The sequence below is a fragment of the Ailuropoda melanoleuca genome, chromosome 15 (assembly GCF_002007445.2).
Source record: "Ailuropoda melanoleuca isolate Jingjing chromosome 15, ASM200744v2, whole genome shotgun sequence".
NCBI lineage: Eukaryota > Metazoa > Chordata > Mammalia > Carnivora > Ursidae > Ailuropoda > Ailuropoda melanoleuca.
The window spans coordinates 51,416,350-51,434,623 of NC_048232.1; the positions used below are offsets into that span (position 1 = coordinate 51,416,350).

At 37.1% G+C, this 18,274-nt stretch overlaps 1 protein-coding gene across 8 annotated transcripts in view; it reads left to right on the forward strand.

Moving 5' to 3' along the window:
* NAV3 (neuron navigator 3) overlaps positions 1-17,726 on the forward strand; it is a 570,381-nt gene extending 552,655 nt beyond the window's left edge. For all 8 annotated transcript variants that reach the window (XM_019803871.2, XM_002923310.4, XM_034644498.1 and 5 more), the window contains 6 exons: positions 3,977-4,131; positions 5,167-5,238; positions 5,843-6,039; positions 6,949-7,067; positions 10,972-11,175; positions 15,054-17,726. In XM_019803871.2, coding sequence (XP_019659430.1) covers positions 3,977-4,131; positions 5,167-5,238; positions 5,843-6,039; positions 6,949-7,067; positions 10,972-11,175; positions 15,054-15,173 — 867 coding nt within the window. In that variant the 3' untranslated portion in view covers positions 15,174-17,726. The remainder of the gene's footprint in view (positions 1-3,976; positions 4,132-5,166; positions 5,239-5,842; positions 6,040-6,948; positions 7,068-10,971; positions 11,176-15,053) is intronic.
* The last annotated feature ends 548 nt before the right edge of the window (positions 17,727-18,274 follow it).

Below are 18,274 nucleotides of genomic sequence, written 5' to 3' on the forward strand. Positions count from 1 at the left end.
CTTCTCAAGACAAGAGAGAATCATAATAGAATCTTATGGTCCTACTTTTCCAAAATCACTCCGTGCGGATGGCTGGGTGGCTCAGTTGGTTAAACTTCTGCCTTCGGCTCAGGTCATGATCCCAGGGTTCTGGGATCGAGTCCTGCATCTGGCTCCTTGCTCAGCAGGAAGTCTGCTTTCCCTCTGCCTGCCCCTCTCCCTGCTTGTGCTCTGTCTCACAAATAAACAAATAAAATGTTAAAAAAAAAAAACAACCCCCCCCAAAACTAAGATCATTCAGTTATGTCTTAATTACCAAGTTCAATGCCCTTTGCTTATTTTCTCTGTCTCTCTCTTTTTTTAAAAAAAATACTGCTTTATGGATAGGAAATTGCTATAGGTAATCTCCCCTTTCTAGAAATTCCTCTAATTTTTGTATCATTTTCTGTTTTCTTCTTACCCTCCAGCAAGCTCCTTCTCAGTCTCATCAGTGCTGTTTTTCCTTCACCTGCTGGTAAATGAAAATATGACCCAACATTCTGTTCTCTCTCACTTCTGTTCTCACCTGGATGACGCCCCTGGTTTCCATTTGTATTGACTCCAATCGGACACTGTTAGCCATGCCCACTCTCCTGAGTGGTAGGCCTTTCCTTTAGCATACACATATGTTTCTATTAGCATGCTAAGTACACATGTTTAGAAAACCCAGTTTCAACTCTGAAAAAACATCCAATCCATCTTCTTCCATCCATCTCCGCTACCACCACCCTCCTACCCAAATTAACGCTATCACTTGGATGACAGCAACTGTTTTCTAACTGCTTGATTCACAAGTTTTGTTAAATCTTCCTTCTCTCTCTTTCTGATTCATCCCCTCACCTTATGGAAAATACAGTATCTTTTCATTATTAAAGTCTGACTGCGTTAAATCCTGAAATGATTTTCCATTACTTTCCGTACTAAGTCAAAATCTTCCCACACCTCTACCATCCTTATTGAGTCCCACAGTGTCTCTTGGCTTCAGCAGTTTTGTTATTTTCTTGACTGGTTTCTCTTCCTCCTCTCCAATATACTTACCACACTTTGAAATCATGATTCCGACTACATTACTCAGAACCCCAGACAGAACATTCAATGTTTCTTTGTTGCCAACAAGAAAAGTCCAGTAACCTTCCAAATCGTTCCAACTTGCAAACTTTTCTTTCCAATTTAACATTATTTATATTCACAAAACATATACTACTACTTTCTTTCCTACCACATTTTTTGTGTTTCTGCCTTTGATTATTCTTTTCCCTCTATTTGGAAAGCTCTTCTTCCATTTTTAAGCATCAAAATGTAAACTAATCCTAAAAATAAAAGGTTAATAACAAATAATACTACCACCAGAAAGTCTTTCCCAGCACTACAAGTAAGGTTTACACGCTCTGAACAAAATCTTTGGTGTATACTTTTTTGATAACATTATTTTTTTTAGGATTTTATTTATTTATTTTTTAAGAGAGAGTATGCGGCAGAGGGAGAGGGAGAAGCGGGCTCCCAGCTGAGCAAGGACACTGATGCGGGACTCCATCCCAGGACCCTAGGATCACGACCTGAGCCAAAGGCAGACCCTTAACCCACTGAGCCACCCAGGCATACCAGATACATTGCTTTTTTTTTTTTTTTTTTTACTGTGAATTACAGTTGGTTTTTTTATACACACACACACACACACACGTAACCCACTATTCTGGGCAATAAGCTTCTTGAATGCTTTTTCCATTTCTAATTAATCATTATCTCCTTCATATTTATGTTTCCTTTGATAAATAAATTGTTTCCCTACTGAAAAAAAAAAACATGTCAGTGGTTCACATTTGTTTATATAGAAAGATCCAAATTTTTCTGCATGGATTCGAAGTCTATTTTCTTTTTCATTGCAAGCACCACTACCATGTACAATTTCTCTTGTAACAACAGAGCACTTATTATTTTGCCAAGCACATCGCAAACTCATACCTTCCAGCTTTCTTTCACTCTTTATTCGTAGTTCAATAGTTTGTCCCCACGCACCCTGTTCTCTGAACAAGTCTGGATTAGGTACCTCTCTTAAATGTCCCTCTAGTGTTTTGTGCATTTCACTTACCACACTGTTTTTGTGATTTACTTGTTGACTTGCCTTTCTGCTTATCAACTTTAAATTCCTGGAATGGAGAAGTAATCTCCGAATCCTTAGTGCCAAATGTACCTGGAACATAATAAGTGCTTGCTAAGGTGTTCTGAAAGGATAAAAAACTGCATACTTATCATTTGGAATTCTACTCATTATTCAGAATTCATCTCAAATTCCACCTGGAGATAAGTCCATCAGGTTCCCCCAGTTGGAATTAATCCTTCTTCTTCCTACGGACCACACCTCTCTTCAACCTGTCTCATGGGATATTTCACATTGCATTTTGTACATTTACTAGTTATGTATGTACCTATCACCCTTCCAAGCTACCAGCATTTCCTTCTCTAGAAAGCTTTCCTTGATACTTATTACCTAGGCAAAATCTCCTCCCCTGACCTCTCACAGCTCCTAATATACCATGACATTGTATTAAAATGATTTATGATATCTAAATTTTAATACTTAATGTGACCATCTTAAAGCCTACAAGGAAGACTTTTTAACCCCTATGCCCAGAAAAGTACTTGATTCATGTCATAATTAATGTTAAACTCACTAACTTGAACAATGCTTCATTATTTTTGTATACCTCAGGGGATTGTCTAGCATTATGAATGTAGAAGATAGGCAATATTTTATAAATGAATGAATGACTTAATATGGGTAGATTATTGTTATAAATTCTATTTTTGTCTTTTAAGATAAGTGAAATTCTCCAGACTATTCATTAGTTTAAACATATTTTTCTGTGTTCTCTGATTTAGGCTATATTTATTCAATGTGATTGGATCAGTGCGTTAGTTTTCTAATAAATTTTATATCTGAACTTAAATGAATATATTACTAAGTGCCTCAAAACCCTGGCCACTGTTTTTTATCTTTTTTTGCTTTTAGTTCTAAAAGTCGTATTACAGACAGAGGGAGGTGGCCTCTAGGGTGATTGATTCAAGTGTTCACCTGGTTTCCAGAAATTGGAATCATGGAATTGTTTTTTAACCCTGAGCAAGATCTACAAATTGAAAATGTCATTGTAAATATGCAAATATTATGGAAATTCTCTTACTGATTAGGATAATTTTAAGAAACCTAATTATGTGCCTGGCCTACCCATCTGTGAGAGCAGTCAATCAGCGAACTGGTTATCATATTTAGACTAAAAGCTATTAGAAAGGAATAATACCTGTAAAAAAAAAAAAAAAAAAAAAAACCCAAGAAGCTCAAGAAATGCTGAATGCTAATGTCAAGTGACCCAGGAAAATATAACAAATTTTGTCTTTGTTAAAAATCACACAAGTGGCATGCAGATTATAAATAAGTAAATAACCACACTTCTGTCCAAGTCCTGGGGATGTGGTTTCATGCACCCTATTGAAGTGATTTAGAATTAAAACATTTAAAATATTAGTGGAAACTTAGGTGTGCCATTTTGGACTTACAAGGTTTGCTAAAATCCACTTTTATCATTGTAATACCAAAAGCAAGAATGAAGTCTCAGTATTTATGGTTTTTTATAAGAGCTCGTATCCAGAACTCATTCCCCCTCCTTTTTTTTTTTTTTTCTTTTTTTAAGGGGAGGCGACAACTGAGAAAAATGCTTTTCTTTTCACAATTTTATATTTGCTGCCGCTGTTCTCTGCTGGCTTTTTTCTTTGCTCTTTTCCTTAAAAAATATATCCTCTCAGCATTATATTTTTTTGCTTTGTTTTATATCAGCAGAATGACCTATGGGTTTTATTCAAAGCTACTGGATGGCAGACAAATTGTGCTATTCCTAAACTATGAATTGCTTGCCACTGTTATAAATTTATCATTGATGTATTTGTTTTCTTTATTTTTTTCAAGGAGTTGCAACAGTATCTAGCTAACCTGGCTGAACAGTGCAGTGCTGATAATAATGGTGTTGAACTCCCTGTTGTAATAATTCTTGATAATCTTCATCATGTGGGCTCTTTGAGTGATATCTTCAATGGTTTTCTCAACTGTAAATACAACAAATGGTATGCTTATGAAATATTTTGAGTGATGAAATATGACAAAATGATCAGATTTGTTTCTTATGTCGTTATACCTTTTAAAACCAATGGTGGATGCCATTAATTTGAGAAGCCTTCATTAATATTATAACATATTTCCAAAAAAAAAAAAATCTCTGTTAATCTCTTCAAACATTTATTCATTCAACAATAATGTCCCAGGCAATTTTTATGGAAACATGATCGACTTGTTGGCGTTAGCTTCTACAGATATGTGGAAGGTCTGGGACACCACTGTCAATGACAGGATGTTTGGATCAAGGAAATTAAGAATTAAAATGAAGCTCTAGAGCTCTGGTTTCATTTTTGCTCCATATCAAAGTTTAACTTCAATCTTCTTATAAAGATAAATTTAATGCATTCAAATTATCACTCTCCATTAGTGAGTCTAATTTTTAACTATTTACAATGAAAGTAAAGGTTGAAGTGGGGTATACAAAAATCTGAAAACCTACTAAAGATTCACTAGAGTATGGCCTCTAAAGCAAGGACACAGAAGAGCAACCTAAATATTAGTTTTAATGGTGCAGTATCCCAATTAATCTCTGCTAGAGATTTTTTTTAAATGTTAAAAGTAGATCATCATAAAATTGGCATTGATTTTCTCATGTTATGAAGAAACTTTAAAATATCTATGAAATAATAAAAGAGGAAAAATTAATGAATTTGATTATAATCATAAGGGTCATAAGATGTTAGAGTGAAATGAGATTACTGTGATTAGTCTATCTAACCTTTTTATTTTATAGATAAGTAAACTCAGGCTCAGAAAGGTAAAATGATTCTCCTAGGATGCCAGAGCTGAAATTAGAGCCCCAAATCCGATTTCCAGCTCAATGACCTTTGTCATTTTTCAACCTAAAATTACAAAATTACCCTTTTAAAGCCTAAGGTTAAAATGGAATAATCCATATTTATATACATTGTTTTTTAAGGCAATTTTAATAGGCTAATCTCTTTTACCATCAGCATGTCTACATATTTTATTTTATTTTCCAGTCCATATATTATTGGAACAATGAATCAGGGAGTTTCTTCATCACCAAATCTAGAGCTGCACCACAATTTCAGGTAAAGATAAATCGAATGTTTTGTTTTGTTGTATTGTCTCTTTCTGTTTGCTTTTGGTTAGTGGTTTTCCATTTGTACCTTGACAAATCCTGCCAGTGGTGACCTGTGGTGTGAAAATAATTCTCACTTCTTCTGACACTCTCTCAAGCAGACATTTTGTAATCCTCATCCTGTAATCCTAAGTGTTTCTTAAAAAAAAGAAAGAAAGAGAGAAAGAAAGAAAAGAAAAAAGAAAGGAAACGAAGGGAAAGAAATGTTTGTCCTGCTCTGCTCACTATGTCGCCAGCTACAGTAGAGCACTTTTCTTCGAAGTGTGAGGAATGTGAAGAGAGTTCCTATTTCAGGATTTGTGTTCTCCCACAGAAGAGTACTCAGCGTGTACACGCCCACTCACTTCTGACGCACATGAGCTTCGCTTTAGCTTAAAAAGAAAAGTTATTTTGTTTACCTCTAATGCTAATAGATCTCCTAACCCCTTTGATCATTAAAATGAGCCACCAGTTGACATAGGACCGTTCTTCATTTATACTAGAAAGAGAATACTGGGGACTTAAAACTTAATTTATTTAAAGATTTCTGATTTTTTTTCCCTGTCTTTTTGTAGGTGGGTGCTATGCGCAAACCACACAGAACCAGTGAAAGGCTTTTTAGGCAGATATCTTCGAAGGAAACTGATAGAGATAGAGATTGAAAAGAATATACGCAATAATGACTTAGTCAAAATTATAGATTGGATTCCTAAGACGTGGCATCATCTCAACAGTTTTTTGGAAACACACAGTTCTTCTGATGTTACCATTGGTGAGTTCCAAAACTGCAATATGCCATTTTCCAGGAACTAAGAGTACATGGTAAAGATGGCCAGATTGGATGGTAGAAAATAACAAGTAAAGCTAATTTTTTTCAGGCTTCCAGAGATTCAAGTTTTCTTTTTTCCTTCTGAAAGCTTGCCTTCTTCTAAGCTTTATATGTCTGATTAGATTCATTTTGCCTGACAATTATGGTTTACTAAGGTTTGACTGAAATCACGAGTTTAATATAGACAAATTTTTAAAAATCAGATAACCATTTGATATAAATTGTATCTGTTTAAAGTCCCCTTTTATGCTAAAAAATAAATTTTAGCCAATGATCACATCAAATATTGTTGTGAGAGAAAATACTAGTTAAAGATAGGTGTTTTATGGACAATTGAGGTGTTTCATATTTTTCATCAAGGCAAAACTGAATTACTTCTCTTTAGTTGGCATAAAGATGTTTATTTTTCTAATCCTTCTTAAATTGCATGTATAAAAAAGTGTCTATCCCATCGTGATGGATTATAAAAATGCACTCACTAAAAATACAAGGTAAATGAAAAAGAAGAATTTTACATTTGAGATCAGAAGACTAAGGCTGAGTCCCACTCTGTAAATAATGACATATTTTATATTTGGCAGTTTACTAGGGCAGTTGGACTGAATTATGACCTTTAAGCTTTCTCATAACCCAAATATGTTATATTCTAGATTAAGATTTTAGGGTAAATGGAAGGAGAGTTCAGGAGTTTGAGTCTTCAGTAAAACATACTTTGATAATAATCGAGCTGGTCAAGATTATAATTGTTCAAGAATCCTGCAAGACATTAATTCCCCCAAAATGATGCCTTGAATATTTATGTGTTTAGGTTGTCAAATGTTATTGGTTCTCAAATGGTTTGCTTCTTCTTAGGCCCCCGACTTTTCCTTCCTTGCCCTATGGATGTAGAAGGTTCTAGAGTGTGGTTCATGGATCTCTGGAACTATTCTTTGGTACCTTACATTCTGGAGGCAGTGAGAGAAGGTCTTCAGGTATAGTACTCAATTTTCTCTACTGTTTAAAAACAAGCAAAATCATTCTTTGAAGCAAAAAACAGTCTTTTCTCTGGTTATTTATACAGAAAACGGAAGCCACAAACTATATAAATATACTGGTAAAGTTTTAAAGATCAACTAGTATGTAACACTTTATTTACTTGTGTATTCTGTTCTGAGAATAAATACGTAGGAGAAGGAGAAAATCTTTTTTCCAGCAACTACCCATTTAAGGCCAAACAAACTTATTGCCATGGGTTGTAGCAGTCAGTTGATAGACAGTTAATTGGACAGTTCTATATATCAGACAGACATGTTAACATGGGCCTTGATCATTTGTTCCTTATCATATAGTTTGAAACGTAGTTTTTGCTTACGGGTTCCCTGTTTTTAGTATGGTTCATTGTTTGAAGCCCTTTATATCACTTGCAAGATCCTTTACTATTTTGAGGGAGTGCTCTAAATTCTAATGCAGTTGACTTTTTAAATCTATGGGAGGTTGGTTTAGCAGCATCTCTGCTCTTCCTCTCATCTACCTTATGTCAAGAGGCCCTATGCTGTTTCTTCTCTGTATTCATAATGAAAAAGTCAAAATACATCACTAATAAGAAAATTCTGTTTCTTCAACAAAATATACTATCGCCTTAAATTGGAGTTGAGAGTTCATGCAATTGCAGAATTGTAAAACTCAAGGTTGAATCTTGAAGATTTTTACTGTATAATCATCCAACTTATGGTAAAAGAATCTAATCTTCTCAACAACTTCTTAACAACTCGGCCAAAGTTTAGGATGTTTTTGCTTAGATAATCTCTGATTATCACAACTGCAACTAGAATTAAGATATAGTTCTTGCTTTTCACATTTTGTCATCTGCAATACTGTATTAAGTATTTTACCCTTTAAAAAAGCACTGGTTATCTGTACTCCTTCCTTTGCCTTCCTTTGACCGGCATACTCTCTTCACCTGTAGAACAGAATGGCAGTATTTAGAACCATCATAATGGTTCTGGGGAACATGATGAATAAATATTATGGGGATGTGCTGAGAACGTTCAGAGATAATGATACTAGAGCATTTTAGCCACTGGTTTTATTCCAGATTTAAGTAATACAATTTCATATTTTAAGGGTATTGGCCAATCTAGCCCCAGTTGTTGTGTGGTTCCAACAAAATAAAAGACTATACCAAAGGTTTTTATTTTTTAAGTATAGCATTTCACTTTTCTGGGTTCCTCTGAAACTTATGCTAAGATATGAGTTAAGTCTCTCAATTTCAATCATTTTATACAAAAAAGAAATTTGTGTGAACATTTATATTCTAGAAATCGTAATTTTTAAAACTAATATTTAAATGAAAGTTCTCTTCATACAGTTTAACTCTTAATAAACTATCATCCAAGTGTTTATATATAAAACCCTCTTTATTTCATTTGTGTTAACTAATATAAAGAAAAAGAAGATTTTACAAACTCAAAAACAGTAATACCTAACAATGCTTAGCCTCCTTAAGTCTAATTTTTTAGAACTGCCTTGGTTTTTTTTTTAATATTTTAATCAATATTACATATAAAACATTATCCTGAGAACTATAATCTTATACAGCTTCCATTTAGGCAAAAGTATAACCATTAGAGTAATACCAGTTTCCCAAACTAAAACTGAGAGATATTTCAAAATTATTTTTGAAGAGGGATAAAAATGTCTTGTTTCTTGCTGTGGTTCCAGATGTTTAGTAGTAGGTTAGTGTAAATGCTGAATCAACCATGACGAAGGGAGTATGGGGGGATATCCAGCACACGGGAGAGATTAGAAAGGGGGGCGCCTGGGTGGCACAGCGGTTAAGCGTCTGCCTTCGGCTCAGGGCGTGATCCCGGCGTTCTGGGATCGAGCCCCACGTCAGGCTCCTCTGCTATGAGCCTGCTTCTTCCTCTCCCACTCCCCCTGCTTGTGTTCCCTCTCTCGCTGGCTGTCTCTATCTCTGTCGAATAAACAAATAAAAATCTTTAAAAAAAAAAAAAAAAAAGAAAGGAAAACCCTTTGATGGGTAGACAGTTCTCGTTGCTACTGAAGGATAAACTCAGCCAGAAGTCCTTTGGCAGGTGATATTCCTGGGGTGGTCCATATATGTTTTCTGTAAGAAAAGGAAGAAAAGGAATCATGTGTGTTATGAACCATTCCCTCGGATCTACTGGTAACAAAGAACCTTGAATTGGAGAAAGAGGTGAAAAAACAAAGCCTTATTGCAAAGATGAAAATCTGAGTGGAGAGGAATAGAGGAATCTCTTTTCAAATGAATGCTTTGATGAGGAACCGTGCAGGGAATACTATCTGCCAGATGTTCTAGTTGGAAAAAAACACTGGTGATACAATGGCTTCTGATTTTTATTCTGGTGATTCTACTTTTATTGAAATCTCAACAAGCAATTTATAGTATTCTAAATATTTAAATATTTTATATTTTATAATTTTATAGTATTTTAATATTTAAATCTTTTTTCAATTATTTTTCGGTTTTACACTGAAATTTAGAAATGGACCTATTTAGCATTTTATTGGTCACCTCCTATTTTGCTGTCTTTGATGATTCTTTAAAAGGCTGGCATCAGTTGATTCTAGACCTTCATGTTCTTTTTGTAACATTTACTTTCCAAGAATTACACATTTTCCTTCAATTAGCTTAAGTTGTATAGCAAGCTATGTCTTACAGCTCTATAAAGTAGGTTTTTAACTGAGAGAAAACTTTTGCTCCAAAACAAAATAACCATACAAAAAAATCTAGTGATTGCTACTCCTGCCATCATCTCCCAAGGAATACACACAGATATCAGGACCTGGCTGGCTTGTTGGCTTTCTCTCTCTCTCTCTCTCTCTCTTTCTCTTTTTCTCAAGGCAAGGCTGACACAACCTCATACAGTTCCTCCAGGAGAAACTCAAAAGATAACTCCAAGGTAGTCCATGTGCCTTTTGTGGTGTCAGTATCCACCATTTTGCTTTTGTCTCACTGAACCACAATAAGCCATGTAGGACCCCTCACAGTGTGCTCTCTGGGACCAAATATGCACCTGGTAACCAGGATTGCCCTCAATGGAGCAGGTCCAGGCAGGAGGGAAGTACATCAAAGAACTAGTTTGCCCATGTTACTGCCCTCTTCTCTTCATTTTAGTTTTAGTTTTTCTTTCTGTCCCCCTGCAGCCTTGTACTTGTTTTTACAAAGTCCATTTGCCTCTGTCTCTGCAGTGTGCCCTTCCTAATTTGGTTTCAATTTTGTTTCCAGCTTAAAAACTTTTAACATGTCTTATATTCATCTTCTCCCCTCTCCTTCACTACCAATACTTTAACTAGCCTTTATCATCTCTTTCTTACTGACTCTTTGTTCCATTTGAGTCCTGACAATGAGATTATTGCTTCCTGTAAAATAAAAAAGTATTTTTATTTTCAAAGAAAATTTCAGAAGAGTGAGGTTGACAGAGAAAAAGTCTCTTATTTTACTAACATCTATGCAAAGTGCAGTTTAGTAGAGAACTCTATTTCATGTCTAGCATGGCTTTTTTCAATTCTCCATCACTGGAACTTTTCTTCTCAACTGTGAGTTTTCTTTTGGTTTATAAAGTTACCAATAAAGATAAATGTGGGCAGGGATTTCTATATACATTTAAAATAAACCCCCTTCATACTCTCCCAAATGCTGACCATCTATCCCAGATGTTCATCTTTGTTTTATTTCTCCTTCAAGTTTAAAGAGAGTTATGTGGACAGACAAGTATTTACAGTATATGGAAACAATTCCCTTGAAAGTTCCATAAGAACCGGATGTGCAAAGGAATCACTCAATTAGTGGTCACCTGTTTTACTGAATAGAAATGTATTTAATATGTATTAAATATGTGATCATTTTTTTAGATGTATGGGAAACGGGCACCTTGGGAAGACCCCTCAAAGTGGGTGCTTGACACATACCCATGGAGCTCAGCATCTCTGCCTCAGGATGGTCCAGCATTACTTCAGTTGCGACCAGAAGATGTTGGGTATGAGGGCTGTCTGTCCACTAAGGAAGCCACAACCTCAAAGCACATTCCACAAAGTGACACAGAAGGGGATCCTCTGGTAAGAAGCTGATGTGGGATTCTTCTAATATAATCTTGACACAGTGTGTGGTCATCAATATTTAGTCATTTGTATCAAAGATACTATTTATCTTAGGTAGTATTTGGGACTCTTCTGATATAGGTATTCAGTTTTTAACTCTTTTGCCTTTGGCCTTCTTTCCTTGGGTGAATATTCTTAAAATGAAAGAGCAAAGTTGTATGTATTCCTATACCCACAACCAAACATATATACATTATCATCTCAGCTGACCAGTCTTAATATTTTGGGGGTTCCGTGTGAACAAACTGATAGATTTTTAAGATGTTTTCCACGGCAAAAGGCACACACACACTCACACAGAAAATTTTGCATACTATTTCAAAGGGTTCCATAGAGTCATGGAAATGTACATACAGGCCTGCTTAGAGTCTAGTAACTCCTATGTAGGACTTCCTATATTGGAGTTTTGCTCTAGACCATAAAATCCTTAAGGGCCTGGACTTTTCTTTTTCTAACGGGTAACGAGTGCTTTAGCTCATACATAGCTGGAAATCAACAGTGGTGGAGGAATTGGTTTGGATGCAGCATAATTGTGAGCAAATACTGATTAACTGCTGATAGAATGGTTAATATTTAACAGAGTAAATATAAACTTTAGGATACAAGGATGGGTTATTACGTCTGAATTTTATAAACTCTAGGCTTGCCTTTGCGTTGTTGATATACTGTGTCTGTTCCAGGTAAGGAGAGGTTTTATAGTTTGAGAATTAAACTGTCAAGTAAGGGACCCTTAGGGGATGCCCTCAACCTCCCAATTTCCACAGTCCTGATCAGCTACACTCATAGGCACTCTTCCCTGGCTTTGAATGTTCTTGTCTTTTATTATGGAAAAGAGATCCAGAGTCTCCCATGCTGAGTGAAAATTGGGGTTAAAAAATCTGACTCTTAAATGACTGCTCAACTAAACATCTTAAGAAACAGGATTATGGCACATTAAAAAGCAAAAGACTTACCATCTAAAAGTAAATGTTTGGATCAAGCACCTTCTGATGAGAAAATAAATATTCTCTCTATCTGCTTTTATTTTGTTATAGTTCTATAATTACTGGCATCAAGTAAGAACATATTTGCAGTCCAATCTATCTCAGAAATATTTGGAAAAAGTCCACTATTTAATGTCAGAAATATGTTTTTGGATATGAGCAAGGATACAGGTTTTTGGTGCATCTCATGTATTTTATTCATCATCAACAAACTCATCCATTCTTTCAACAAGTACTAATAAGTATGTCCTCAGGGCTAAGGCCTGGTAGATGAGTAAAAATATAAATAAGATATCGTTTCTGATCTCAAGAAGCTCATAGTCCATTAGTGGAGAGAGACATCTGCCTATATAAATTACAGTAAAATAATGGTAAAGTCACATGCTAGATATATTTATGAGTCCATTGAGGAAGTGATGAGGAGAAAGCTTCATAGAGGACTTGATTCTTGAGCTGTGTCTAGAAAGAAGAATAGAAGTTCACGATGTGGTTGGATGGAGGACATCCAAAATTAAGGAAGCAGCAGGTGAAATGTAGAACAATGTAATAGAAATGAATATAAATAAAAATGCTATATGCAGATAGGTGGGATTAGAACAAAAGGGGCAAGAAGAATTAGAGCTACAGAAGCCTGCAATTGCTAGATTGTGCCAAGGCTTGTTTATCTTTGTAGGAAATTAAAACTTTATCACACAGATAATGAGGAGCTATCAAAGGTGTTTGGTTAGGGGACTTACCTTAGCTACATTTGCAGGTTATAAAGATTGCTTGGGATAACAGAAGAGAAGACAGATTAAAGAACAGAGGATGGAGGCTGGGAGCCCAGCAGATTGGTAACAGCAGTGGTGATAAGGACCTGACCAACATATTAGACGTTGACCAAAGATAGACATTATATTTATGACTATGGGTGCGGGGAAGGCAGAGGAGAGAACAGGAGGGATATTTTTTTGCAGAGAATAATGATCTATCCCAGTGACAATTGGATCATATTTGTACCCTTGCCCCCTCCTGAAATCCCCTTTGACTTGAATGCACAAAGCAACACTATGAGAAGGCAAATTAAATCCCGTGTGTACATTTATTATGAATCTAAGACTTGGAACTTATTCTAATAAAGCATATTTACTATATGGCACCATTTTCAAAGATTAAGACTTTAATGACACTTCTGTTACACCATAAAACTTTAACAATATTCAGCATTCAAGTGATTTCAAACATTTGTGACTGAGGTTAGAATCATAACCCTTTAAACAGACCTCATTTACAATTTCTCCTCTTAGTAAATCAGGAGGACACTCAACACACAATTATGTTTTACAAATTATCTTCACCCAAATTCTTGAACATACAGCCAGTGACTAATGATGGAGGAACGGACCTCAGAAAGGAGGGAGGCAGTATGAACGTGCATAAGGGGAAGGGTGTATGGGTGAGAGAAGAGAAAGAGAGCGACAGGGAGAGAGAGAAAGTACGTACTGATGAAGACATTTGCCTTTTTGGGTTTGAGAGGTTGTCACTAAATACTTTCATTTCATATCTGTATGTAGCTGATTTAATAAATTCAGAGAGTTAGACTAACAATTACGTTGAAAAATGTTGTCCTGAAGAATATTAAAATAACTTTAAAATATGTTATAACCGTAGCCTCTTTGTCAGAAAGGCATGCTTGCTAAAATTGGTGATTACCAGTTTATCAATTTCACAAGCATTTATTGCACACACATTTTACACTAAGCACACAGGCGTCCAGAGCCTAACGTACACCTAAGGAATCCTTTTTTTAGATTTCTTTTTTTTATTGAATCAGATTCTCTAATTCTCTAACTTGGGGGGAAAAAAAAAGGAAAAACTTGGGCTACTTTATAAAATAATAAAATTACTATGCATTAAACAATATAAAGATTAGGACAACTTCTAGAAACCCTTGACAAGAAAACAAGTCTGACTCCTTTCATGAAGACCCTTGCCAGTTTTCCTGCACTTTCTAAAATCGTTGAACAGTTTATCCACAATGTGCCCTTAAACAAGCTCTTTTTTCTCTAACATTGGATCTGCAGAACTATCAAAAGCCGAGCAAGGTGGCTGCCTTCTATTTTGTAGTACAAGGAAATGCTAGCTGTCTTTCTCCCCAGGTGCTTTCACGCGTATGTCCCTTTTCCCCGAACAAACATTACCATTGTCCTATCAACTGGGAAACCCGAGACAGCTGCTATTGTTCCAGAAGGTGGCTTTTGTTTTCAGGGCTATATCAATCATATTTTAGCCAGGAACTCAGCAACAACAGAAACTTGACAGTGATTCTCTCCCTCGGCCTCTTCAAACACTCATGGTCGGCTTCATTCAGTCACCTCCTTCGAGGTCAGCCCCTAACCAGCAGATGGTGAGCTTGTGTGCAGCAGCTGGCTTCATTCCACTCCATCCCCTCCTTCCCTCGAGAGAATGTGCCCTGCGTGCGCGTCTGTGTGTGTGTAGGAACATTCACGACTTTCACTTGCCATTCAATGCTTTCTGCTTCTCCCCGCCAAAAAGCCGAGAACCTTGGCGCGCTCTCCAGCAATGAGCCCAGATGTCCAGCCGTGATACACTTTCTTTCCCAGTCTCCCTGCTGGAGCAGTCTTCCTTCACAACCCCAGATAAAAGAGCTATCTAGAGGCCCTGCTTTGTCCGTAGGGTTTGGTGGTGTAGCCACGTTGGGAGAACCGGGATAGGCGCCAGAAGCAGCTAATACAAATGTGAAATTGTCTCCCCGTTTCGCTTGGCTGGGATGAGGCTCAGGGCCGGGTGTTTGCGGGGCTGGCTCGCTCGCTGCATCCCTGCCTACATCGATGTCTCTTTTTCTTTCTTCAGATGAATATGCTAATGAAACTCCAAGAAGCAGCCAATTACTCGGGCACACAAAGCTGTGACAGCGACAGCACCAGCCACCACGAAGACATTTTAGATTCATCTCTTGAATCTACTCTCTAGAGGGTGAAAGAAGTTAGGGGAAAAGACTATGCTTTTTCAAAAGGTTTCAAAAGTAAGGTATTTTCACTAAACCACTGCCAGTATGAAAGCACCCTGTCCAGGGCCCTGACCCAGAGTCGTGGTCTCTGAGGAGGCAGCAGAACTAAGTCTGAACCGCCGAGATGCTCAACTGCAAGGGAAGCTTAACTTTATTTTATTTCTAGGCATTTTTATATCCGCGGAGTGATGTCCGGCTCCATTACTCAACTGTAAAGGACCCTAAGGACGGGGCAACTGAATAGATGGCACATGGGATAGCCAACCTGGACTTTCTGTTTTTTCCTCTTTAAAAGTTTACAATGCAGCCCTTTCTTTGTCCCTTCCTTTCGTTTCCTCTGAGGGTCCTCCTCCCCCAAGCAGGGCCCCTGCTTCTCCGTCCAGCCTCCTTTGTGCCACATGGTGCTGGTCACAGGGCTCCAGCAGCGTTTGTGCTGTGCGCTCACCCCGTTCCGAAACGAAGCCAAGAGGCCGATTCTCCGTCCGCATGAGCGGAATTGTGCGACCGCCAGGAAGACACGACCACGGCAAGCTGGAGACGTGCCAATGTCATTCTTAACTGCCACGTTCACTTGATGAGCTCCGCCAACTTTCTCGTGTATGAGTCACAGGTTTTATAAGGTTGTTTTTACCACAGGTTTTATAACGTTGTTTTAAACCACCTGCCCACTCCCTTAACAAGAGTTTTATACCAATTATTAGTCAACACTGACAAAAGGCTTTCTTAGGGCTTTATTCGTTGGAGCCTTTTCAGTGAAAGAAGGAACATTTCCTATGGTGCTGTCTCACTGCCTTAAAACAGATTTCTACAACAGTTTAACAGTTGGTTTAAATCCTAAACCATTGGTAATCTCCACTGTCTTTTCATTTATAACCAAGCAACACCAGTTAACACAGTAGCCTCATCTCTAGATATCTGTTTTGGTTTTTTTGGTTTGGGGGTTTTTTTGTTTGTTTTGGTTTGGGTTTTTTTTTTTTTTTTGAAGAATTGGATAGGAGAAAAATCTGTTTTTTTTACCTTGGGAATAGATCGCCTCACCTCCAAAATGTTCAAGTTAACCCAGAAACCCTCTTTGACCGTCACTTCAAAGCGAAGACATGTGGCTAACCTCCATCCAGTTCTAGGCAAAAGAGTGGTAGAAGGAGGGAGATTTGGAATTTTTACCCAGCAGAGCTGGAAGCACTAGATGCGACATGAGCACAACTATTTGGCTTTTCCTCCCCTGCCCTTTTTATTATGATTCTTACTATTACTCTTAGTTTTGAGCATGTCGTTTTGATTGCTATCGCTGTACATGAGAAATTCAGCATTAACAAACACTGAAGCAGTGAAGTCACTGTGGAAGAGGAAGCGTTTATACTGTAAAAGAAGGTTAGATTTGCACAGTCTACTGGGTAGGTATTGTAAATAATAATTCTAAAAAATCTTGCACAAATCGAAACAAACACACACACACAAATTGTACTTTAATCCTGTTGGTGTTAAGAGGTGTTTCACTTGCTGAGATTTCCTGTACATTGCAAACAAATACAGAATGCAAACCCTCAAAGCTGTTATTATCTGGTGTGTTTGTCCTGTATTTCCAGTTGTTATGACGATGCAGGAGCTATCAGTGCTAGAGTGAGCATGCTTCAAAACTGTACATGAAGCCAATACATTTTTGGAAAAGTGAAAATGTCCAAAAGTGCATCTGTTGTGGCAGGCTTTAAAGAGCGTGCATGAAAACCGATTGGAATCATGGGAGAAGTTACCACCACGAACAGAGGATGGGGTTTTGAGTTTTCTAAACCCAAGGGCTAGGCCATGGTGTAGACTTGTTCTAGGCGCGGGAAGATGTGTTGCTTTCAGGATGTGCAATTGGTGCTACTCTCTGTGACCACCCGTGGGTCAGTTGCTATAGAACAATAACAACACGAGACATCTGTGCCATTTTCAGAGTGTCGCTAAGTCTATCGGTCCTACACGGTGCTATTGCCCCAAGGGAAATCTGAACTGGATTTATGCACATAGAATTGTCACCCTGACTTTGAAGCCTCAAACATGGATCAGAGCTGTCGCAAAACATCAGTATGTGTAGCTGGATGAGTGACGAGTTGCCCTTGTATGATATGTGATCTAGAAGAAATTGCTAATCTTTCCCTGCCATTTTGAGAAACACAGTCCAAACATGATCATAAACACAAATTCCTGCAATACATCTCAGTAGGTTCACCTAGTTTACAACTTAAACTAGTTTGTGAAACATTTGTCTGTACACATTTTATATTTTGTACATTTTTGATGTAACATATCGTGTAAATAGGCAGAAACAGTGAAATAAATCATCTGAAAAGTTTTGTAGTCTTTGTAAAGCCCCAATAATAAGTACTTGGTGTCAACGGACTTAACGGGATGATGTATTTTCTATTGGTTTATTGTTCCTCTAGCTTGTAAACCAGCTTGCATATATTTTTTTGCAAATGTGCGCCCTGTATCTGTCTAAATTATTACTTTGCCATTAAAGTGGAATTATTTATTGACAACAAGGTGTGGTGTCTCTATATATGGAGAAAAATGGAATAATCATGCACCAAAAGTGTCAAGCCTTAAGATGTTGCTTGTACTATTACTGTGCCATCAATAGGGATGTGTGTAAATGTTTATTTTATATACCTTATAGAAAGGACCACATAGCTTTTAGCAAATAAATAAACTGAAGGCCCAAGATATATATATGTATTTTTAAGATTTTTATTTATTTATTCGACAGAGGGAGAGACAGCCAGCGAGAGAGGGAACACAGGCAGGGGGAGTGGGAGAGGAAGAAGCAGGCGCCCATCGGAGGAGCCTGATGTAGGGCTCGATCCCAGGACTCTGGGACCACGCCCTGAGCCGATGGCAGACGCCCAACGACTAAAGCCACCCAGGCGCCCCCGAGATATATTTTTTTAGTGAAATTTACTCAGTGAGTATTTTTAGAAAACTAAGTACTTATATCTAAATGCTTAATTATAAAGTAAGAATTAATATAGAATGTTGATATTCCTTACTTAAATCAACTTATTGTTTCTTTGTTTATATTTTA